Source organism: Sciurus carolinensis, chromosome 3 (genome assembly GCF_902686445.1).
Source record: "Sciurus carolinensis chromosome 3, mSciCar1.2, whole genome shotgun sequence".
NCBI lineage: Eukaryota > Metazoa > Chordata > Mammalia > Rodentia > Sciuridae > Sciurus > Sciurus carolinensis.
In genome coordinates, this window is record NC_062215.1 from 18250109 (window position 1) to 18273584 (window position 23476).

The following is a 23476-nucleotide window of genomic DNA, read 5'->3' on the forward strand; positions in this document are numbered from 1 at the left end:
TTCAAGGCAGTCCTAGTTGTTCTGCGGGACCAGCCTCCCCCTCTACTTGGTGGGCCCCTCCCGCTCAGTCCCAGTCCCTTTGGAGGAGCAGGGAAGAGTGCTCCTGCAGCTGCTGAGCTTCACAGAGCTTCACAGCTGTACGGGTGGATAATGAGGAAACACTCACAAAAGGGTCTACCAACCTGCCCATAGTTAGACTGCAAGTGCTCCCGATCCAACCTGGGGGTCTAGTTCTTTACTTGACGCTGGGCTGCTTCCCTTTGGAAGTGAACAGACATTTCACATGCCTGGGGTTCCCGCCTCTCCAATTAGCCTTAATGAGTTTTCCCCACTGTGTACCGTGATTCCCTTGGAATCAGTCACAGTTTCACATCTGTCGCCCCTGGCAGCCTGGTATGGTGCCTTGACCTCAGGAGGCCTCTGCTGAATGTTGGTTGGATTCAAACTGAATAACTTCCCCCATTTCCTGGGGCTCTCACATATATTATCTCATTTGATCATCACCGTCACCCTGGAAGGGCAGAGGCAGCAGGCACAGGGCAAGGCGGCTGGTGACTAGGGCCAGGAGGGCGACCTCCAAACAATAGGGTCCTTGCACGAGGCAGTTTGCCTGGGCTGGGGGCAGTCCTAGAGTAGGAGAGGTCACTCTAGACAAGGATGTTCGGCAGCCAGCCATCTGCTTGGCAAACATTTGTGGCTCTGTGGTGCAAAATATGCTCTCGGGTGACCCATTAAATGCACAAAGACTGTGCTGATGGAGTTAAGCACTGGTGAGGCTCCTGCCCTCAATCACGAGAGGTCGGCTGAGTGCTTGCCACGGTGTCCCACATGCCAGAGGCAGCCTGGCTTCACAGGGAGCAGGCAGGGACTGAGGGGGGGCAGCAAGCTGACAGCCAGCCCTCAGCTGACCTCAGTGGGCCATGAGGCATGGCAATGGATGGCTTCCCATTCCCTGCGGACCCAGCTTGGCCTAACACCCCCTCACCTCTGCCTCATCCTAGCCCTCACTCCACTTCTGTGGGTTTAGAATTCCCTCTCCCCAGGCCCCTACACTCTCCTTGCTCATCCTGAAACTGAACCCTTCCTGGGGTACAAATTTTGCCCAGTTCATAGAACCAAGCTCAGTGCCAAGAGCTGCCAATGCAGAATAAGACATGATCCCTTCACACAGGGAGTCAGGATAGCACCTGTCCCTGACACCTGAGTGTAAGCCAAATTTTCTGTGGGTGTTGGTACCTGTCGAGGGGAGGTAGCAGGGCTGTCTCTTTGAGTCCTGCCTCCATCCAGCTTCAGCTTGGCTCCAACAGGACACTTAATTGACACCTCTCTTAGAGCCCCACTTGTCTGTCCCCAGGTTCCCCCAGGAATGAGCCTCTCCCTCTTGGCTGTGTGTAGATTCTGGTTCCCAACCAGAATCTAGTTTGTAGTTGTCTTCCCCTCCTGTATACTTCTTTTGTGAAGAGGGGCCGAGGAGAGCTAGACGCAGAGGTCATGGGGGGAAAAAGGGACCAGAGTCACCCCAGGGGGCCTGGGGACTATGATTGTGCTTTCCAGCACCCCCTCCCACCCACACACATACACACGCAAAGTACTCCGCTCAGCCAGGGGCATCCCTCCTGCTCTGTTCATACAGTCCACTGCTGGTTTGGAAATGGAAGCTGCCTACCAGCCCTCCCTTCCCACCAGGGTCATATCTGGTCCCCTGCGTCTTGTTCTCCCAGAGGGACCCAATCAGGCAGGGACAGGAGGGGAGGGGAGTGGAGAGCAGAGCAGATCCAAGAAAGCAATTAAAAAGCCTATCTCAGGGTTAGAGGCTGGGAGTGGGGGGCAGGCTGGAGCCAGTCCTGGCTAGGGGGAGGAGAAGCAGGGAAATAGGGCCCCATCTTATTAACCCTGGGGTCTGTGAAGGTGAGTGAGCTGATGGCTCCAAGAACATGCTGAGAGAGACAGCTAAAGGGTCCAGCCTGGAACTGTCCTGTAGCTTCAGAGGTCATTTCTAACAAGAAAAGCCTGGCTGGGCATGGGCTGAGCAGTGGGAGAAGGAACGGTCTCTGCTCTGAGGCAGCCCCCTTCCAAACGAAGGGGGAGACCAACCCTGCCTCCAGAGCCCTATTTGTCATTGAACCATGGGATCTAGCAGTAGGGAGCTCTGGTCCAAGATGCCTTAGTCTGGGCAGAGGAAGATTCTATTCTTAAGGAGACCTGGATCTGAGGGGAAGACGTAGGCTCTAACATCAGGAAGCCCCCATCTTTTGGGGGAGACATGGAACCTGTCCTTGGGAGTCCTCAGGCTGAAGTACAAACAGACCACACCCATGAGAAGTGTCAACATACCAAGAGCTTCTTCTGGAACTGGATGGAGTCAGGGAGGTGAGAACGCAGGTTAGGAAATAGACTCTGCTCCAAGTTTGCTCCAATTTTGAGTAAGAAAGCACTTGCATGTGGTCCCTGGGAAACCTGAAGCCACCAATGACTAGCGGTCTGGGGACAAATGGTGCTGACTCCCCTGATCCCCTTTCACTAGCAGCTGCCCTCAGCTGTCCACACTGCCAGGTAACTTCTTTGGGGTGGTGCCCACATAATCCCAATGGAGCTAATAGGACATGGCAACCCCCACTCTGCTCCACCTCTCCCAGCCAATCCCATCCCAGATGCGCTAGCATGTAGACAGGTAGAGCATCGGTAGGTGTTATTAAACAGAAGCTATGATTTGTCAAAGGCACGTGCCCTGTCCAGCTTTCACTGATTTTATCCTCACAATTACCTTGGAAACTGGTATGGCAAATCTCCATTTTACAGATGTGGAAATGGAGACTCAGAAAATTTCCTCGTCATCCAAGTCCTTGCAGCTGTCAAAGAGCAGAGGCTTTGCACTATAGAGGGGACAGTCATAGCAGTCAGAGGCAAGAGGCATTTGTATCACAAGGTGATACAAATGTGGGTTTTAGAAAACCCACCTCAGGTTGGGAGACCGACTTTTCCCCTCCTCTGCACTGCTGTGACCAGACGTGGGCAGCTGAGCACTGCCATCTAGTGGCCCTGAGGCTCAGTTCCCGTCCTCGGGTGGGAACGGAGGGGTCAGCCAGAGGGACTTAAGACTCTTTTTCCATCCCACCCAGCATGTTCGCCACACGAAGTGCAGGCATTAGGTAAGGGGCAGGAGCACAAGCAAAAAAGGTCTGGGGATGTGGCCCAGTGGTTAAGCACCCCTGGGCTCAATCCTCAGTACCAACACACACACACACACACACACACACACACACAAAGCATCTATCTAGAAGTCAGCTTAGGCTTTGGCCTAAGGCTTTGGATGTTGGGAACTTCCTGTTGGGGAAGCAGGAGAGAAGGTACCTCAGAGAATGGGCCTCAAGCCAGGCTGGGAGGATGGGGCTCCCATCAGAGGATGGGAGGGTTAAGGGCTGCCTTTGCTCCGGTGGTTGTGTCTGCCTGGGGCAGATGAGCATGAGGAGGGTTTTAGGAGAGAGGGAAAGGCAGACATAACTGTCTAATAATAGGACTTGGTTAGATGAGTGCAGATAGTAGAAAACCATGCAGCTGTTAAAATGATGATGTAGATAAGTATTTATTGATATGGAAAGATGTTCACAACATATTGTTGAGTGAGAAAAGCAAATTACAAAATAATTTGTGCAGCATGAGCCTGTTTTGGAAAATCGAGTTTATATGTGTAGAAAAAAGCTACTATCTATCTCCATGTGGTAAAATTATGGCTAATTAAATTCTTTTGTATTGCTTATCTGTATTTTCCGATTTTTCTACGATAAATATATAACACAAAATAAGGATGATGAAAGTTTGCAAAACAACTGTGACTGTCTTTTGGTTCTGGTGCACACTCCTGGGAGAGTTTGGGGCTGAGTGTGGGAGGGGTCTCAGGATCCTCTGGGGGTTGAGGATGGATCTGGGCTATGACAGGGGCACCAGGCTGAGGGGGCGGAGGTTGGGTGATTGCATGTGCTGGTGCTAAAACAAACTCACATCTGCCTACATAGGAGCAAGTCTCTGAGCTTCAGTGACAAGCTCCTTCTGTTCTTATATCTTTTCCCTCCAGGGCCTCTTTGCCCATATTTCACCTCGATTTACTTTAAAAAGGCAAGACCACACACTATTTCTTGTCAGGCAACTAGGAAGGGTAGGACACTTCTCACCACAGAGATGAGGCTGGGGACCAAGTCTCCTGCCTGGTCTTGCTCTTCCTTAAAAGTACCCTGTCCTTCCCCAGCCTCCCAACCCACATCAGGATGGAAGGTCACTGGAGTCCCTCCTCAGGATTTCCTTCATCATGTCACTGCTCAGGCCCAGGGAAGATGTGGTTGGAGCCCAAGGACTCTTGCCCACCTCTCTGCACAGGGATGCAGAGAGGGAAACTCAGTAGCCAGATCATCACATGCCCAAGTGAAAAACGTGTCCCCTGGTGTAGAGTCGGGGGTGCTGCTTTTACGGGAGCTTGGGGGCCTGAGCTGGCTTGAGAGTTGGGGCTGGGGCAAGCAGCCAGGCCTTGTCTGCAAGCGGGAAACCTGGTGGAGCTGGGCTGACTGCCCCCAGAGTCTCCTCCTTCTGCCTGCTGAGTGACTCACCTTGGCACAGACACAATGGTCAGGGTGGGCACACAGCCTGCTTCCCGCTGCACCCCGGGCCTCTTCAGATGCTTTCCGAGAAGCCCATTGAGCAAGGGGGCTTGCTCTGTACCCCAGCCTGACATCCTGGAATATTGGGATAAAAGCCACATGACCCCCCAGGGGCTGCCCATGCTGTATGGCGCCCACGCTGGCGGTGGAGAACAAAGCTCTATTCAGCAAGTGCCCTGGAGTAGAGATCAGAAGCCCAAGCCTGGGCAGTGAGGGCAGGGTAGTCGGGGGAGCAGCACTATCTGGGCACAGGCAGCTGAGGCGCCTGGGTGAGACCAGACTGGAGGGGATGGATGGACCTAGTCTCAAGGGGCAATAGGACCCAGGCACTACGCACCCAGTTAAACCCAATGGTTCCTGAGTTCCCCCTGCCCATTCCCAGAGGTTTTTCCCATCTCAGCCTGATGTGTGGGAACTCAAAAGACATAAATCTTCAAGGGGACAATGAGGGGTGACCAGGGAAACAGGGTGCTGCAGGAACAAAGATTTGAGCCAGCACTGCCAGCTCATTCGTAACTGCTTTGTGGAGCTGTCAGGGACCAGGCTCTGGGAGCCCATGAAGGGAGGCCAGGCAAGCAGAGGGGAGCTGGCAGGGTAGACACGGGGACTAAAGAGGGGCTCAGGGAGAAGGCCTGTACCCCTTGCCCTATCAGGATCTCCACACACTCTCCCACAGCAAGACAGAAACCTTGTTTGCCCCTCCACACATTCCAGGGAATGGGAAGAAAACAGAAAAGCAGGACACCCGTGTTCAGAGGGCATGACTCTGGGTACCTGTTGGGAATGGGGCTCAGCAGAAAACTGAAACATAGGCTGTTCCTTGAAGCCTACGTTCAAGGTTCATTCTTCACCAATTCCCTGATTTAGCAGGCACAGGAAGAGGGAATGTGGAGTAAGGGAAGGCCTAGAAGCAGGTCAGAGGTCATCTGGCCTAGCTCTTGTGTGTGTGGGTGTTTGCATGCTTGCATATGATCCTAAGGATTGAACCCATGGCCTCCTGCAGGCTAGGCAAGTTCTCTCCCACTGAACTCCTCCCCAGCCCAGGCCCAGTCCTTTCTTGACCCACCTTCCTAGAGACAGGGTCTCCTTGCTCAGTGATCAGGACTCCAGCCCCAGCATCCAGCCCCTAGGCACCACCAGTCTCAGGCCTGGGCTAGTGTGCCCAGGAAGCCCAGCCTCTGGGTACAGTGACCTTAGTGGGGTGAGAGGAGCTCTCCCATGGCTGGACTGCAGCCCAGTCCCACCCCCTCAGGCTATGCCAGGGGGCGTTGCCAGGGCAGCCTGGGCAGTGCTAGGCTGGCCCACTCTCCCATAAAGCCCTCACATCCCAGGAGTCCGCAGAGGCAGAGCAGGATGGAGCGGAGACGCATCACTTCTGCTCGCCGCTCCTACACCTCCTCCGAGATGTTGATTCGGGGCCTGGGTCCCGGCCACCACCTAGGTCCTGGCTCCCGCTTCTCCCTGGCTCGAATGCACCCTCCAATCCCTGCCCGGGTGGACTTCTCTTTGGCCGGGGCCCTCAATGCCGGCTTCAAGGAGACCCGGGCCAGTGAGCGGGCAGAGATGATGGAGCTCAATGACCGCTTTGCCAGCTACATCGAGAAGGTCCGCTTCCTGGAACAGCAAAACAAGGCACTGGCTGCTGAGCTAAACCAGCTGCGGGCCAAGGAGCCCACGAAGCTGGCTGATGTCTACCAAGCTGAGCTGCGGGAGCTGAGGCTGCGGCTTGATCAGCTCACTGCCAACAGTGCCCGGCTTGAGGTCGAGAGGGACAATCTGGCACAGGACCTGGGCACCCTGAGGCAGAAGTGAGGAGCAGGGGCAGGGAAAGGGGGCTGGTGAGCAAAGAGGATGGAGCCCCTGAGAGGGAGTGCCCGCAGGGCTGCATTCTTGGACAAGAGCTTAGTTTCTTTTCTCCCCGGAAAGTAGGGGTTATCCTACTGGGAGGGAACGGGTAGCAGCCTAAGGCCTCAGGGATCTCTACGTATCTCCCCACCAGGGGAGGTTATGCTGGGCAGTCAGAGGCCCCACTAGGCAGATGCTTTGCATTTCATTCACTGGGCACTGACACATGTGTGTTTGTGTGTATGTGAGTGTGCATGTGTGTATGATGTAGGTGGGGGTTGTCACCTATTCTGGGCCTGGTTCTATACAAGAGGAGAAGATGGGTGTCCAAAAGGAGACTTGGGCTCCAAAGTAAAGGAAATGGGGAAAAGAGCAGACAGGTCTGGGTGCAGAACAAAGATGACTGCCTGTCACCAGCCTCTGATCCTATTCAAGTCCCTGGGACTTGCATGGCTATGAAGCAGAGATCATAGTAAAATCCATCTCAAAAGGTAGTACCTGGTGTCAGAGGAAACCCCAGGGGCATGGTGCTTTGCTTAGCAATGGGCATGTATGTGCACCCTCAAATTCGGGAGGATATGTGTTGTGCATGCAGTCGCAAGTGCACATTGGTGGATGCACCTGTGTGAGCAGAATCGGGTGCACCAACTCTGACCAGGTGCCTTAGTGATGAATTGATGAATTAAGGCAAAAGCCCTTATCTGCTCATATTCCCAGCCAAGGCTTCTGTCTAGGACCCCTCTCTGACCCTCACTCCTCCTGCCACTCCACTGGTCCCTGGGAGGTGGGAGGTCTCTGTGATAGCCACCTCCAGGGAGACAGGGGCAAGATCCAAGAATCCTAGAAGATCTTGGATCCAGGAATATGTTCCCCCATCCCAGGCTCCAGGATGAAACCAACCTGAGGCTGGAGGCTGAGAACAACCTGGCTGCCTATAGACAGGTCAGAAAGGTGGAGGGGAGGACCAGGGAGGGGGGAAGTTGATGACAAACACAGCCCATCCAAACACAGCCCCCAAACCTAGTCCTTCAGAATAGTGTGCTATTTCCCAACACCCCAGAAGGAGGGGTAAGACAAGGCTGGGGAATTGGGAGGAGGAGCCTGAAGTCAGAGTGGTCCAATGCCCCCTCTCCACTCCAGGAGGCAGATGAAGCCGCCCTAGCCCGTCTGGATCTGGAAAGGAAGGTTGAGTCACTGGAGGAAGAGATCCGGTTCTTGAGGAAGATCCATGAGGAGGTATGACCAGGGCAGAGGGAGGGCAGCCCAATGCACAGAGTACAACAGAGAGAGACAGACACTGAGAGAGACAGAGACAGAGATACTCTGAGACAGAGGTAAAGAAACATTGGCAGCAGAAAGAAACTGAGAGACAGAGGCAGAGAGTGAAGACAGAGAGCAGAGAAAATGCCCACTGCCTAGTGAAAGATACACAGACACACACCCCTGTACTGAGAATGGCAAGGGCTTGCTGCCTGGGAATTTTCTTCACAACATCCTCCTTCCAGCTAGTTCCTTTTAACAAAGGAAGACACTGAGGCCCAGAGAGGTTAGAGAATGTCCTAAGCCTGAGGGAACTTGGGCAACTAAGTGAGATCCTGCCTCAAAATTAAAAAAAAAAAAACTTAAAGTCCTAAGGTCACACAGTGTGATTCCACCCCTACTGCCCTCTGTCTCCATTAAAATGAGAGCCATTCTCTCCTCTCTCTCTCTCTCTCTCTTTTTTTTTTTTTTTTTTTTTTGCACATGCCAGGTAAATGCCTTACCACTGAGCTATGTCCCCAGGTCAAAAAGAGTCATTCTTTAAAAACAAACAACAAACAAACAAGCAAAACACCCACTGAGCTCTAACCTCCAATTCTGGAACCTGGGGACCACAGGGACACAGTCTCTCTCATGAAAACACAGGCACATGCTCAGCACCTGCCTCCTACCTATCCAACCCTGGGAGGACGATACCAAATTCCCCCTCCTGCTTCTCTTGGCCTGGGCCGTGCTCCTTCCTCCAGCGAGGGCTGTCCCATCTCCTTTAGCCAATGCTCATGGCTGAGGGGCAGGTAGAAAAGGGTGTGATGCTGCGGGAACCCCAGCTGAAGCCTGGGCCTGGAGCCCTGAGCCCTGGCACTCCTTCTCTCAACCTGGCCAGGAGGTGCGGGAACTCCAGGAACAGCTGGCCCGACAGCAGGTCCACGTGGAGATGGATGTGGCCAAGCCAGACCTCACAGCAGCCCTGAGAGAGATCCGCACGCAGTACGAGGCAGTGGCGTCCAGCAACATGCAGGAGGCAGAGGAGTGGTACCGGTCCAAGGTAGCCCAGCCTGTGGGGCTCCTCTGTCAGTCCTCCTTGCTCCACACAAGAGGACAGGGGGAGGAGGGAGCAGGAAGCTAGAAGAATACCCTCTTGGTGACTGACCTTCCCCCAAGAAGTAAGATAACCTGTCCAGGGTCGCACAGGCACTACTTCCGAAAGTACTCCTTAGTATTATTCCTGCTATTACTACTATTGTACTACCAACACTGTTGAGTGCCAGGCCCTGTGCTCTGAGTGCATTATCTTACCATAAAGTACCACTCTTCAATAGATGGGAGAACTGAAAACTCAGAGAGGTTAACCAACTTGCCCAAAGCCACAAAGCTCCATGTGGTAAAGCAGGATTTCCAACCCTAGTCCGTTTCACTTGGGAGCCTGCATTCTTGATGGCTCTGTCGGTCTGGGTCCTGGGTTATGGAGCATTTACTGTATGCCAGGTACTTACTGCGATACAGAGAGGCATCTGAGCAGAGAGATGTAATATGGAACCAAATAGGGAGGCATAGATAAACACCACGGGGCAGTTTATACGCAGCGTTGGAACTAGGGAAGTCCTGGTGAGGGACACTTGGACTAGGAAGAACGGGTAGGCTACCTATATAAAGAGGAGAGGGACAGGCCTTCCCAGCGGAGAGCAGAGCCTTGCTAGAGGCAGAACCTGTCTGGAGATAGGAGACAGAGAGCAAGAACGTGGAGGTGCTGGTCCAGGGTGCCAAGGCTGAGGGGTGTGAGCCGCATAAGCCAGTGAGAGTCTGAGTAGGGTCAGGGCCTGATGGAGTGGCGAGGGCCTCCCTGCAAGCTGGGGGACAAACCCAGGGCTTTGCTTGCCAAGACCCACTATCCAAGGTAGGGATGGTTTCAGGCCCACAGATACGGTGGCCAGCACAGAGGTTCAGGATTATCTGACCTTGGTCATTCACCAGTTGGTCAGGTGCTGTGCTAGATGCTGAGGCACAGCAGTGGCTACTGTGCCTCCTGTCCAGTGGTCACTGTCCTGGGAATAATCCCTGCCAGGGTCAATGTCCTGGGGGTGACCTGGGTCATGCCCATCTCCCTGATTTCCCTGAGGTCTCCACAGGCCCATGCAGACTCCCCGGATATATGTGTCCGGGGACCCACCCTCAATCTAAGGCCCTCTCCCCATCTAGTTTGCTGACCTCAATGACGCTGCCGCCCGCAACGCAGAGCTGCTCCGCCAGGCCAAGCACGAGGCCAATGACTACCGGCGCCAGCTGCAGGCCTTGACCTGCGACCTGGAGTCCTTGCGCGGCACGGTGAGCACCTGCAGGGCCGGACGTTGCGTCCCGGGGTCAGTCCACTGAGGCTGGCAGCGCCGAGCACGCGATCTGCCACGTTAGGAGATGCTTAAAGAGAAGGGCCAGGGTAGGGACCCGGCTGAGGGCGAGGCTCCGAAAAGTTACTCGGGGCAGGAGGCCCGGACCTCGAAGCCTCTCCGGGTCGCACAGAGGTCCCAGCGCTCCACAGCGTGCCCGGGCCCCAAGGGACTGGCCCGCTCCATCCCACAGAACGAGTCCCTGGAGAGACAGATGCGTGAGCAGGAGGAGCGCCACGCGCGGGAGGCGGCGAGTTACCAGGAGACGCTGGCCCGTCTGGAGGAAGAGGGACAGAGCCTCAAGGACGAGATGGCCCGCCACCTGCAGGAGTACCAGGACCTGCTAAACGTCAAGCTGGCCCTGGACATCGAGATCGCCACCTACAGGAAGCTACTGGAGGGCGAGGAGAACCGGTGAGCCCAGACCACAGCCCTCGGAAATTGTCCTTGCTGCCTTCCTCTAGTCTGCCCTGCCCCCTTTAGGGCCTGAGAGAGTGATTCAGCCTTGGGCCAGCCCCCTCCCACCCAGTGCCCAGCACACTGCCTGCCCAATACACAGTAGCTATTCAATAGATGTATGATGAATAGATCCAACCAATATTGATTAGGTCCCAGGGTGGAGTATTGGGTCACCCTCCAAACTAAGGGTATCACTCCTCAGTCTTCCAACAAAGATTGGACTTCTGTTTACTCGACTGATCTCTTCCAATCCTTGGAACTCTTCATCATTTTCTCCTCCCTCCCCACTGCCACACAAGCCTCCACTCTCCTTTGGTGGACATGCTCCTTTGGCAGCTAACACTCAAAACCCCTGCACACTTTTGGAGCTGTGCAGAGAGCACTGGCTGCTGTAGAAAACTTGGGAGACTCTCCTGGCCTGGAAAATGGCCCTTTAGGTTTTTATGCCAACCCTGGATCAGAACTTGACCTGGGATGTCCTAGGGCAGCCTCATCACCCCATCCCTTTGCTGTCTTTCAGCATCACCATTCCTGTGCAGACCTTCTCCAACCTGCAGATCCGAGGTCAGTAGCATGGGCCTTTCGGGAGGGGTACTGGATGCCCACCCCCTCCCCCAGGATCATGGGCTGTTCAGACCTGGGGCTGGAGACCAGGGCAAAGGGGTCTGGGCTCTCCCTGAGGGTCTTCATGATTCACTGCAGAGCTCCTAGCCAGAGCACAGCATCCCAGGGAACTGAGATGGGGCTTGCAAGCTGCTCCTGTCCTGCTCTGCCCTGTGTCCCTGTGTCCCCTTCTCCCCTCCCTACACCCCATTCCACAGCAGAACTGGATGAGGTCTCTGCCTCTGCCTGCTCTGCATGCCTTGGGCAAGGTCTACCCTTTTGAGTGTTTCATGTTTTTGTTTTTGTTTTTTCCCAACTGCTTGTCACTACAGGGGGCAAAAGCACCAAAGAAGGGGAAGGTCACAAGGTCACAAGACATCTCAAAAGGCTCACAATACAAGTTATACCAATACAGGCTCACCAGATTGTAAATGGAGCCCCGTCGGCTCTCGGTTAGCTGCCTGCCTCTCAAATGAGTGTTTTTCTCAGCTTGACAGGGAGCAAGTCTCAGCAAACCCATTTTCCTGGTCCTCTTGGGCTCACTCCTCCCAGGAATCCTAAAGGACCAAGACTGTGTCATTTCCCCAGGAACCTCAGTGCACAGCCTCCATACTCAGGCATAGGGTAACTGTAGGTTAAACTAGCAGATTTGGCCAGTGTTAAAGGTAGCATGTCCCTGGGTACTCAGATGAGATGCTCTCAAACAGATGCCAGCCTTTGCCTCATCTCCTTTGTCATTGGGAAGTCCCCTTGGGTCTTGCTGTGCCTGGTGGCCAGGCTCTCTGCTTGATCCATCTGTCCCCAAGGCTCTGTTGCTCTGCTCAGTGCAATGCAGCCCAGAGGATTATTTCCCTCAGGAGTACTACTCTTGTAGTGAATGAAGTTTTATGTTCTCTGCTCTTAATTTTAAATATTAGTGTGACATGTTATATTTTTTCTCTCTAAGGGGGGCACTAAATTACTTTTTACTGATACATGGCCCTCAAATGATTTGTAGATAGGGAAAAAAAATTCCTCTTCTTCTGGGCTAGGATATTTAGGAACACTGCATGTATTCCCAGTGCTTAATTCAGCATCAGAAAGTTAACCATGCTGACCAGGTGGTAGAAATACTGCTGAGTGGTAGACAGTCCACATAAGTTCACAAAGAAAGGGGAAGGACCCTATATGTATTGACCACTAGTGTGTGCCAGATGTTTTACATACATTGTTTTGCAATGGGGCTGATGTCAATTAATTTGTGCACGTGGCCAGTTAGTGGCTGAGCTGGGGCTCAAGCTCTAGTCTATAAGATTTCAAAGCCCATGCGCTTCTTCTCTGATGCAGTACTGAGTTGCCAGAAAGCCAGATAGGGATTTAAATTACAGCAGGTCAGAAGACGACAGGGCACTGGTTTGCAGTGGGATGTGCCCGGCACCTTGGGGACTTGGGAGGTCTCCAGCCCCTTTGAAAGAGTTGAGGCTCTCCCTTCCTGGCTGGATAGGTGCTTGTGCTGGTGATTCGGGTGTGTAATGGGGAAGTTGGGTGCAGGAGAGGATGTCTAGTGTCCTGAGGGCCCACAGGAGGCCTCTTCTCCCCACACCTGTAGAAACCAGCCTGGACACCAAGTCCGTGTCAGAAGGCCACCTCAAGAGGAACATTGTGGTGAAGACTGTGGAGATGCGGGATGGAGAGGTGAGGAGGGATTCTGGCTGTGTCCAGGGATGCTTGGCCAGACTATGGAAGAAAGCCTAGGCCAGGCACTCAGGAGGTCCTTGGTGACTCCCAGGAGCTCCTAGGGCACTATGACTTTGGGAAGGAGCCTGAATGTCATTCCCTTCTCCCAGTCTCCATGGGCAGTGAAAGGCTCTAGGCCACTCAATGGGGTCCTAACTCAAACTCTCTCCCTTTTTTACCCTCCTGGTGTTTCTGGTAACAGGCCTGGAGGAGAGAGGAAGCAAAGCTAGTAGCTTTTATTCCCAACTGAGACAATTGGGAAGAGGGAGGACTTTCAAATTTTATTCAGAGGAATCTGCCAGAGGGACAGGAGGAAAGATATGGCATGCTGCCCCTTGGCATTCCCAGTTGGGATAGTAGTAACAGTTACTCTTATACTATCAGCTCCTCATGTGCCAGGCATGGTACTAAGCACTGTACAAGTTCAATTTCACTTCCCTCTGACCACTGCACAATGTAATGGGAGTCATTAAGAAAAGAAAGTTCTAGAACATTTGGTTACTTGCCTTAAGTTGCATAGCCTAGCATGGGAGACCAGAGTTGGTGAGCTCCTAACCACTGCACTGTGCACCTTCCCTGTCCCCTGCAGGTCATTAAGGAGTCCAAGCAGGAACACAAGGATGTGATGTGAGGTGGGCCACCAGGTGGCCCCACAGCGTGAGGGGCCTGTAGTGGGAGCAGTATAGTTACTTCTCCTTGGATAGCTCACTTCTCCAGACCTGATTCCCACCCTTCCCAGCTCCCCCCCTCCCCCGCTCCTCCATATCTACACCAGTTTGCTGCCCTAGGCTCAGTCAGCATTAGGCCTGCCAGATGGCACCCACCCAGCATCCAGCAACTTCAACTAACAGAGCACTCACCCCAAAGGGGCAGTCTGGAAGTGTGGCCAGCAGCTTGAGTTAAAATTGGGAGGGAAGGGATAAGTTGGGCAGGGCAGGGGAACCTACCAAATCACATCCTCCATCCCTGTTGTTATGGCAACTGTTGCCAAAGCTGGAGGTCTCTGGAGTCTCTGGGAACTGGACTTTGAGTTTTCTCAGGCTGCTGGAAGGGGAAGTTCCCACAGGCAATGTAGCCCGGGGCAGAGGCTTGTTCTTCTAGAATGACCTTGACCAGTGTAGGAGAAGTCCTGCTACCTAGACTACCCAGAAAGGTCCCAGGGACCTCCTGAGTGATAATTGAAGGGTCTTAACCCCATCGAGCTGCCATCCAGGAAATCAGTCTATAGGCAGGTAGGAGCTTGGTTCTCAACTCTTAGGGAATCTACGGTTAAGTGGAGAGGGAAGGAGTGTTAGAAGGGCATTGAGGGGGGCTTCCTGGCCCCTAGGTGTGGGTACAGAGAGGTCGAGCCCAGGACGACTCCCCCCATCTGAGGTGGAAGGGACTTTGGTAGTGAGGAGGCAGTGGGGATGGTGCCAGATTTTGGAGTGGGGGTTGTGGGTAATGAGTTACACTTGGCCTCTGGGTCATGGGAATCAAGAAAGTGACTCATCTTCTTAAAGATGCTGAAACAGGGGAGAGAGGGGCTGCCTTCCATGGGGGCAAGGTACAACTATGTCTCAGTTCTGAAGGCCTCTTCTGTGCTGCATAATCCCTGACCACCCTGGCCTCAGAGCCCTGCGACTGCTGCCTCCTGACAACAGTGAGGCCACTGCCATCCACCTGACCCTCCCCACCTGTAATGACTAGCTGCTTTTCCCTACATTAAGGGCCCCTGTGTCCCCTGTTATCCGCATGTAGAATGTACTCCACCTGTATTTTAGGCAGCACCCTATTTTATAGTTTGGGAAACTGAGGCATGAGCAGAGCGAAGACACTGGCTCATTCTCCTGCAGCCTGGAACAGGGACACTCAGTGCAGATTCTTCCACCACCCCAGAACACCTGTTCTACTCTCCCTGGGCAGGCTGGTGGACTGGTGGTGGATATTTGTGCCCAAAAATGGGGCTAGAAGGGCCCACTCCATGGTCCTACTCCCCTCTGAAGCCAAGAAGGGAGGGTGGGGGTCCCTCCCTCTTCCCAAGACTTGGTGCCCTTCCTTCACTCCTTGCCACCACCTGCTGTTGCTGCTGCTGCTGCTGCTGCTGCTGCTGCTGCTGCTGCTAACCTTCAGGGAAGTGCTGCCATCTTTACTAAGGAGAAATAAAGATACATACCATGGCATTCCCCAAACTGTACTCTCATCTCTTCATGGCAGGGGTGGGGAAAAGCTGGAGCCAAGATATAGCTCTGGACAAGACCCAACTTGCTCCTTATCACCTATTGTCCAGTCCCATGGTGCAGCAGGTCCACATACCATATCCCAACTCTGACCTGCTCTGCCACAACAGGCCTGGTCCCCTGGCCTCTGCTCCCCACTCCATCTTCTCACTCCCAGCCCAAGTGCAGCATGGCTCAGGAAAGCCCAGAATTTGATCTCCATTCTCACCATTCCCCATCCTAGTCTTCATCTTTAATCCCACACCTGCTATTCCTACCTGCCATTCCCAGAATGATGCTGGGGAGAAAGCCAAGGAGGACATATGCTAGCTCCCTCCACTCTTTTCTTCCTTTCTCCCCCATTACCCCCAGTTCAACCAGCAATCCTCAAGGGCACCCCAAATGCTGTCCAGCACTGAGAGATGATTTGGTGGGTTTGAGTTCACTTCCTCCTCTGTTCCTAGAGAGAAGTCAGAAAACATGTGCCCCTGGCTACTTCCCTCCTCTCCTCGGTCCCCAAGCTCCCACCTAGCTCAGATTTTCCCACTTCCCAGATCAGGCCCCATACCTGCTCATAAAATTGGGAAGCAGGTTTTAACTAAGGTTTGTCTGCAACTTCTTGCCACATGTCCCAGCCCAGGGTACTCCACCCAGAAGTTTCTGGTGTTTAACAAACACATCAAAGCATAACTGGTCTTCAGTGCTTAGGAAGAGAAAGCCTAGGGGGAAAAGTTGGGACAAAAGCGAAACGAGTAACGGCAGCAACGACAGAGGTGAACGGTGACAAAAACTGCCGTGATGAGCAGATAGCTTATCAGGGTGAGCTCCACAGCTGCACGAGTCTCAGGGTCTGACAGTGAGACTGGGTAGCGCCCTCGAGATGTTACACCAAGTCGAAACCCAGCGATCCGCACCCCCTGCCGCCAGCAATAGTAAATGCCCCGGTCACTCAGCTGGGTGAAGCGAATGTGGAGATGGTTGCCATGGTCGATGAACACCCTCATGGATCTGTTGACACCTTTTAGGTACTGGGTGCGGTAGAGGTACTGGTGGTCCTTGTCCCAAGCTACAGCATGCTCTGGCCGGGCCCCAGGACAGGAGATGATGAGTCCATGGCCCAGTCTCTGCTGGTGGTACTGAATGGGCACCTGGGGCACCCAGGGCCTACTGCCCACTTTGAACACATAGTTTGTAGATGGCCAGCAAACTCTCCTGGACCTTGTTCTTCTCTTTGCAGGGCACCAAGCAGCTCTGAACCAGCAACTCAGGCATGTGGTATCTGATTGTAGTGCGCAGTCTCCTAGGCACAGCCCGCGAGCCACAGGACACTACATCAGACAGTGTCCTACGGTACCGTGGAGACAGGTCAGGGCTCTGCAGGTAGCAGAGGCCAATGCGCCATTGCTCCCCACGCACCCCGCCGCGGTCACAGGGTGTCCATTCCCAGAAGGTGGTGAAGACATGGAGGTTTCCATAGTACTCATCAGCAAAGGGCTCCTGGCCCATGTCCTTGAAGGTAGCCACCATTCTCTCACTGCTCTGGATGTCCACATCATAGGCATAAAAGTATTCCCCTTTGCGGGTACCACAGAAGTACAGGCCAGAGTCCTCTGGCTGGGCCCGGAAAACCAACAAACTGAACATGCGGATGCTGAAGCGGACCAGCATGTCACTGCCCACACGCACCTGGGCTGCCTCTGTCAGCACACGCCCATCAAAGTCTGTCAGGACTTTGGTGTGGCTGCTACCCACATGCTTCTGATAGTACCAGACTACAGCCAGCACTTCCTCGGGCTTACAGTGGCAGGGAAGCTCAAAGCTCATGTCTGCCAAGTAGGCAGCATTGTCAAACATAAGGAAAGCAGGGCAGGGGGTCTTCTGAAAAATGTTCTCCTTCTCCACTATTTCAAAGGCCTGGAGACTTCCCCAGGCCCATAGGAGCACAGCGGTGTGGGCCAGGCTCATATCTTCAGGAGGGAGGGGCCAGAGGGGCAGGGAAAAAAAAAAAAAAAGACAAGGCACTGAATGCCTATGGGGTTTCTAGAAATCACCACTGAGAAGAGGCCTCTATATGAGGAAAGGACTAAGCAGCCAGGAAAATAAGCAACAGTCTTCACAGGAAGCAGCCAAATGCAAGGTAATTTATTCCCTGCTGATGTACAAGATGCCCTTGGAATGTTCCAGGCCTGATCTCAAGGGAACATTATTCTAGAACTCAGCCTTTAGTCACCTTTCTAGAACACTGGCATTCCCCTGCTCCAAGAATGGATCAAGGAAAAACAGATTGAGCCATAAGGGCCTTCTGCCTCACTGATCCAGGCTCTGCCCTGCCTGCCCAGTATAAAATATCTTCCCTTCCATCAGTCTGGAAGCCTTCCCTCCAAACACACCTGGCCATCTGGGATGTTGACTAGATCTAAGCTAATAGCTTGGGACTTTCCAACCTACACAAAAACAGTCCTTAGAGAAAAATTTTGCACTTCAAATGAAGTAGCATTTGACCACTGTTGAGGAAATGTTCATTCACTGACTTCGAGCTACAAATATTCTGATTAAAGAATTATGGACATCAGTGTTTATTTGACATAAAAGATGAACAAGTTTACTTTTTTCTTTTTCTGAATGGAGGCTACACCTGGTGTCACCAGCGTTTGGTTGGAAACACATCAATTTCTCAGGGCCAGTGAGTTAGAGGCTTGGCAGACTCTAAAAGGGTAGGAAGCAAAACTGATTTCAACCTCCTGGATCCTTTTCTGTCCTGTGGATTCATATAGTTCAAAAGATGGACACACTAACTGGAAAAGTGGGGGAGACTTGATTTAAGCTTTTTCTCTGAAAATTCCAAGCTGAAAAGAGAAGTAGATGTGGGTTTCTTATTACAGTCGTGCAGAAACCCCAAGACAACCACCAAAAAATGCCTCCAGTGTCCATCGAAGCTCCTTGTCAGTCAGGTAGACAGCACTGTCAAACATCAGGAAATCAGGGCAGGGGGTCTTCTGAGAGGGACTCTGAGGGTAGCCAGTCCTATCAGTGCATCTGGTACAGCCCTAATAGCTCCTGCAGAAGCCCCTCCTCCTCCTGGAGCCCACCATCTTGCTCTGCCACAGCCTGCTTGTCTCGACAGAGCCCCTCGTTCACGGGCCTGGAGGTAGCCATGGCCTGCAGCTTCTGAAACAACTCTCGGCAACTCTCTTTCTCAGCATGGCTCAGAAGGCTCAGGTTCAGGGTGAAGCGCCCAGTGCTGGCCAGGCTGCGTAGGACCCCCAGCACTGTCAGCCTGTCAGCTAGCCTCACATGATCAGCCAGGGTCACCAGCAGCTCCCCTAGAAGTCCAAACCCACATCAGTCTGGAAGAGGTGACCCAGTTTGGGACCCCAAGCTGCGCAGGGCCTGGTAGCGCTCTGGTCCACTCCGCAAAGTGTCGTCGCCAATCTCGGTAGAACTCTGCTGAGGTCCTCAGGCTGGAAGGGGACTTTCTCCTGAGTTACGAGGGAAGAAAAGGGGGGTCAAACTCTTCTGGCTGCTCTTTGACAGCGTGCTTAAGGGGAGCCTGTGGGTTTTCCTCTTAACTCGGATTGCTCTCTGAGCACTGGGTAGGTTAGTCCCTCTGAGTCTCATTTTCAGATGAGGAAACTGGGGATGGGACAGAGAAGGAGGGCCCAAGGAATACAGGGTCATGATTTGAGATTCTCACTTATACTGGGGTTTCCTACTGAAAGGGACATAGGTGGTTTTCTTCTTTCTTTCTTTCTTTCTTTCTTTCTTTCTTTTTTTTTTTTTTTTTTTGCAGGGGCAGGGGTACCAGGGATTGAACTCAGGGCCCACTCAACCACTGAGCCACATCCCCAGTCCTGTTTTGTATTTTATTTAGAAACAGGGTCTCAGAGAGTTGCTCAGCACCTCACTTTTGCTGAGGCTGGTTTTGAACTCGGGATCCTCTTGCCTTAGCCTCCCAAACTGCTGGGATTATAGGCATGTGCCACCACACCCAGCTAGCTCTGGTTTTCAATAGTAAATCAGTATTTGCTCTGAGAAGGGTGGAGGAGTTAACAGGAAATCTCAGGAAGAGAGAAAGAAACTCAAAGTGAGTGCCAAGGATCTGACGGGCTGGGTCTCTTTACCAAAACTGCCACAGAATTGTTGAACTATCTATGATCTAACCCAGAAACTGAGCTATCCAATTCTGATCTGGGAATGAAAGTCAAAGGACTGCTAAAAGGGGACTTCCCTACCCTTTCTTTCTGACTCATTCTGCTCAGTTCACTCAGCCCCACCATCTGCTGGTTGTTTTTCTTTCTGTGATTGGAGGCAAAATCCTATCTCTGTTGTCTTCTATGAGATATAAGGAAGAAGTATGTTTTATAAGAAGACAGGGTTGGAGCTTTAGGACAGAGCACTCTGCTAGATTACAGAGGCTGGACCTTACCTACCTGGAGATTTCAGTGGCCACATCCTGGGAAGGTTGCCCTTGAGTAGTGTGACAATTCCAGGGTACATTTCTCTTTCCTCCCATTTTGTCCTTACGCTCCAAAGGCTTCAGATGTGATGCAAGGACAATACCCTGTGGGCAAAGCACAGAGAATGGGTGGTGAATTTAATGCTGTGACCTGGGTGTGAGGCAGTCAGACTTTGCCTGATGTAGGTTGAACCTGTTGACAGGACAACATGACAATGCTTTGATAGTAGTATATAGCTAAAAGCTTTCAGCTCTGCACATGAGCCAGATGCTGTGTTCAGACTCTTACATGCAATAGTTTATTTAATTATAACAAAACTTATTCTCTTTACAGATGAAAAATCAATGCTGAGAGAGGTTAAGGAACTTTCAGAAGATCCCACTAGTAGAGGGGATGAGGCCAGGACAGGAGCTCAGAATGGTCTGATTCCAGAGTGCTTGATGTTAACCACTATAGCCAATCATAACAGGAGGAGGATCTGAGGAAAATGGCAGTGAGCCAACCTGAACCTCCTCATAGGAAGACACCCTCTGTTCCACTGCCCGTAGCTTGGGCAGCATTCTCTCGTTTGTACTTCTCATCAGCAGCAAGTGCATCCTGCAGCTCTTTCTCCAAAGCTTTGAAGTCAATAACATCATTCCTTTCCATGGCCTGTTCCTGGGAAAGCATAGGGGGTGAACATTAATAGAGGGTCAATATCAGGGAAGGAGGATGCCTCTGGATTCTTTGGCCAAATCACAAAACATTCTGACACTTATCTTGGCAAACATTACAAAAACCTGACTTTCTGCTTTACACAAGTTGAGTTGCACACCGAGGGCTTATACAGACTTGTCACTGAAAATCCAAAATTCTGACTTTCAGTTTGGAGCCCTGTCATAACTTTGTTCTCTGACTCTAAAAATATTTATAGCTCAGTAGTAGAGCACTTTCCTAGCATATGCAAGGCTCTGGATTTGATCCCCAGCTCTGCAAAATATTAATTTTAGTGCTTTAGCTGAAGAGGCATTTAGATCTCAGAATTCATGCCATTCATTCTTCCACATAGGTCACTCTATAGCACAGAGAATCTCACACAGAAGTAGGAGACTTGTTAGTTACTGGAGTCGTGGGATAGTATTTCATCCTTTCTGAAATGTAATGGGAAAAGATACTTTCACCCAAACCAGAGGCAATGAATGAGCAGGAAATAAGGAAGTGGAAAAAAGAACCTCAATAATCTCCATCACCAAATCTCTCTGTCCAACCCAGAGCTGGAGGCACAGATGCCTAAGTACACAGGGAACGTGTACTTTAGTTCTGCCTTTGTACTTCTGCAGTCTCAGGGCAGAGTCTAACGAGCCCTTTCTACAAGAGAATCTTCCATATGAGTTCTAGTCTGGGCTGTGGCATTTACTTGTGAGAACTTGTTGAACTTCAGACTCCTGATGAATTGAGCTAGATTTTGGGGTTCACCCAGGAACAGCCCGAGCACAGGAAAGCAGGAGGTCTATAACCACCCCACGGCTACCCCGAACCCCCACCTCAACGTGGAGAAGCTGAATGCTGAGAAGGGGGCTGGTTTGGTCAACCGAATTCAGGTATCTCGTTCCTGTTCAGGTTTTTGTTTGTTTTTTATCCTCCTGGCTTAGCCTCCTAAATAGCTGAGACTATAAGCCCGACACGCGTCTGGCTTTCTGTCCAGTTGAGGCCTCCCCTATCATCGAATGAATAGAACAGCTCTTCCTTTCCCCTTACTCAGCCCCCAGTCCCTCACCCTAGCGGCCCTGGCGTTGGTACCCTTGTTTTCTTTGGGGATCCCTAATATGCTAGAACCGGAAGGTAGCCCAATGCATTCTTCGCCCAATCGCTGTGGTTGCCCGGCAACTACACCAACCTCCTACCCACATGATCAGTCCGAAGGCCCCGCTATCAGGGTGGCTCCGAGGCGCCTGATCAGATTTTGCGTCCTCAGACTTCACGTTCTTTGGAGCAGCGTGGGCCTTGGTTTGGGGACCCACAACTCCACTTTGCCAGTTTCTGTCTCCGCGGCCAGCCTTCCTTGGAGCCGGTTTGCAGGCAGAGGTCAGTCCTCCGAGAAACGCGACCGTAGCGTCTGCGGGGTCCTTCCTGGCGCCGGGCGCAGACGTTGTCGCGGCGTGGGACGGAAGAGCGGTGTCTAGCGGCGGGCTTGGATCCCTTGGCTGAGCAGGCGGGAGGTGAGCTATCGCCGGGTAGGGATGGGAAATTAAAGAACGTCATATCTGGAAGAGTTGTCATATACTCTCTGTCCCTTTCTCTTCGCAAGTGGGTAAATTGAGGCCTGAAGCGGGAAAGAGAATGGAAGACCTCCGTGCCTCCAACACATGCACGCTGATTCCGGGGTTTCCTCCTTATCCTCAGTGGATAACATCCTGTCCCTGGGCAGAGGCTAGGCTCTACCTGTCCAGTCCCCTTTCTTCCTCCATCTAAGCCAGCTTCATCCCTTCTTTGCCAAGCTCTCTCCTTCTTTGAGAGCCTGAATTATAGCGGAAAAGTGCAGGTTTGGTTCCAAGAGATACTGGTTTTGTGTACCTGTGGAAAAGTGTTTATGTGCAGTGTTGGAGCCATTAATTCACTCAGCAAGTACTTATTGAGGGCCTGTTTTATGCCAGGCTCTGTTCTACCTAAACAAAACAAAGTGCTTGCTTAAATTGCAGTTGGAGAAATGGAAAACTAGTAAACAAATGAACATATATATCGGCTACTGGTAAATGTTAACAAGGCAGTGAGAGTGGAGGTTGGAAAGCGTGTATGGAGGATTTCATAGAGTGACAGAGAAGATGAAGTTTCAATAAAATAAGAAGGTATAAATATCCAAGGGGCAAAAGAGAATGGCAAGTGCAGTGGTTCTGACACAGAAATTAACTTGACTTGTTCCATGAACAGCCTTCTAGAAAAGTTTCTGCAGTCAGTGAATGGGTGTCTTGGGAGAATGAAATGAGCACAGATGTAATGACTCTTTGAAGGTAGAATCTCTATGCATTTGAAAGTTTTCATGATTATTTACATTCAGTTACCTCATGCAGCTCTGATTTTCTTTTTTATCTACTGTAAGTACTCAGCAGATGGCAGTGAAGAAATTGGAGATATTAGCCTAGTGCAAGAAATATCAGCATTTCAGAATTAAATGTTTCCATTCAGTTGACATTTTTCTGTTCCTCTTCAATGCAAGGTTCTGTCTTGGGCATTGGCAGGTGGGCACAAGAAACACAGTGTTTCTGTAAAAAAATAATTGCAAGCCAGGAGTGCACACATGTAATCCCAGCAGCTCAGGATACTGAGGCTGGAGGATCACAAGTTCAAAGTCGGTCACAGCAACTTAGCAAGACCCTGTCTCAAAATCAAACATAAAAGGCCTGGTTGCTCAGTGGCTAAACCCCCCTGGGTTTAATCCCTGGTACCAAAAAATAAACAAATTAAATAAACAAATGATTCTAGCTATCATTTTTTGAGTCTGGTAGTGTGCCATATTCTTTGTACAGGGTATTTTATTTAATTTGTGTTAACTTTTTTATACAGTGAGGTTTAGTTACTCCATTTGCCAGTAAAGAAAGCATACGGAGAGGTGAAGCAACTTAACTGAAGTTATGTTGTTAATGGTGAAGTTAGGATTTGAATCCAGATCTCCTGACTCTAGAGACCTGATGTTTAATTCATGCTCTAGTCTGTTTTTTATTGCTTATAAACTGTAGAGTTGTTGATGGGAGTAATTAGTACAGTTACTTATCATTCAGAACAGAATTAAATACTGGTAAAAGGTTATAGCAGCATAGGGAAATGAGAAAATGAGGATCTACAAAAACTTGAAGAGGTGATATTAAAATTGTTTCTTTGAATATAATTTCAATAACTGGTCTAACAGACTTTAATCACCTTAATCAAGTGAT

At 51.5% G+C, this 23476-nt stretch overlaps 4 protein-coding genes across 5 annotated transcripts in view; 2 read left to right on the forward strand and 2 right to left on the reverse strand.

The window, feature by feature from the left end:
• Positions 1-5978: 5978 nt before the first annotated feature.
• On the forward strand, positions 5979-15078 carry Gfap (glial fibrillary acidic protein). 2 transcript variants are annotated; one of them, XM_047543275.1, is made up of 10 exons: positions 5979-6457; positions 7376-7436; positions 7635-7730; positions 8638-8799; positions 9951-10076; positions 10329-10549; positions 11115-11158; positions 11530-11649; positions 12786-12871; positions 13503-15078. In XM_047543275.1, the coding sequence occupies exons 1-10, from the start codon at positions 6003-6005 to the stop codon at positions 13542-13544; spliced, it is 1413 nt and encodes a 470-aa protein (XP_047399231.1). In that variant the 5' UTR covers positions 5979-6002; the 3' UTR covers positions 13545-15078. The 2 variants fall into 2 exon arrangements, with proteins under 2 accessions (XP_047399231.1, XP_047399232.1); XM_047543276.1 differs by lacking the exon at positions 11530-11649 and having other exon boundaries at positions 5980-6457.
• A 145-nt stretch (positions 15079-15223) lies between these two features.
• On the reverse strand, positions 15224-21468 carry Fam187a (family with sequence similarity 187 member A). Its single transcript, XM_047543277.1, is given in 5 exon segments — positions 15224-16304; positions 16306-17078; positions 19542-19672; positions 20072-20225; positions 21348-21468. Coding segments are annotated over 3 exon segments (1314 nt in total). The 5' UTR covers positions 19609-19672; positions 20072-20225; positions 21348-21468; the 3' UTR covers positions 15224-15830.
• On the reverse strand, positions 17157-18789 carry Ccdc103 (coiled-coil domain containing 103). The gene is given in 3 exon segments (XM_053743365.1): positions 17157-18528; positions 18530-18590; positions 18782-18789. Coding segments are annotated over 3 exon segments (459 nt in total). The 3' UTR covers positions 17157-18138.
• Eftud2 (elongation factor Tu GTP binding domain containing 2) overlaps positions 21362-23476 on the forward strand; it is a 42363-nt gene continuing 40248 nt past the window's right edge. Inside the window, exon 1 of the mRNA XM_047543273.1 lies at positions 21362-21766. The gene's annotated coding sequence lies outside the window, so the exon portion shown is untranslated. The remainder of the gene's footprint in view (positions 21767-23476) is intronic.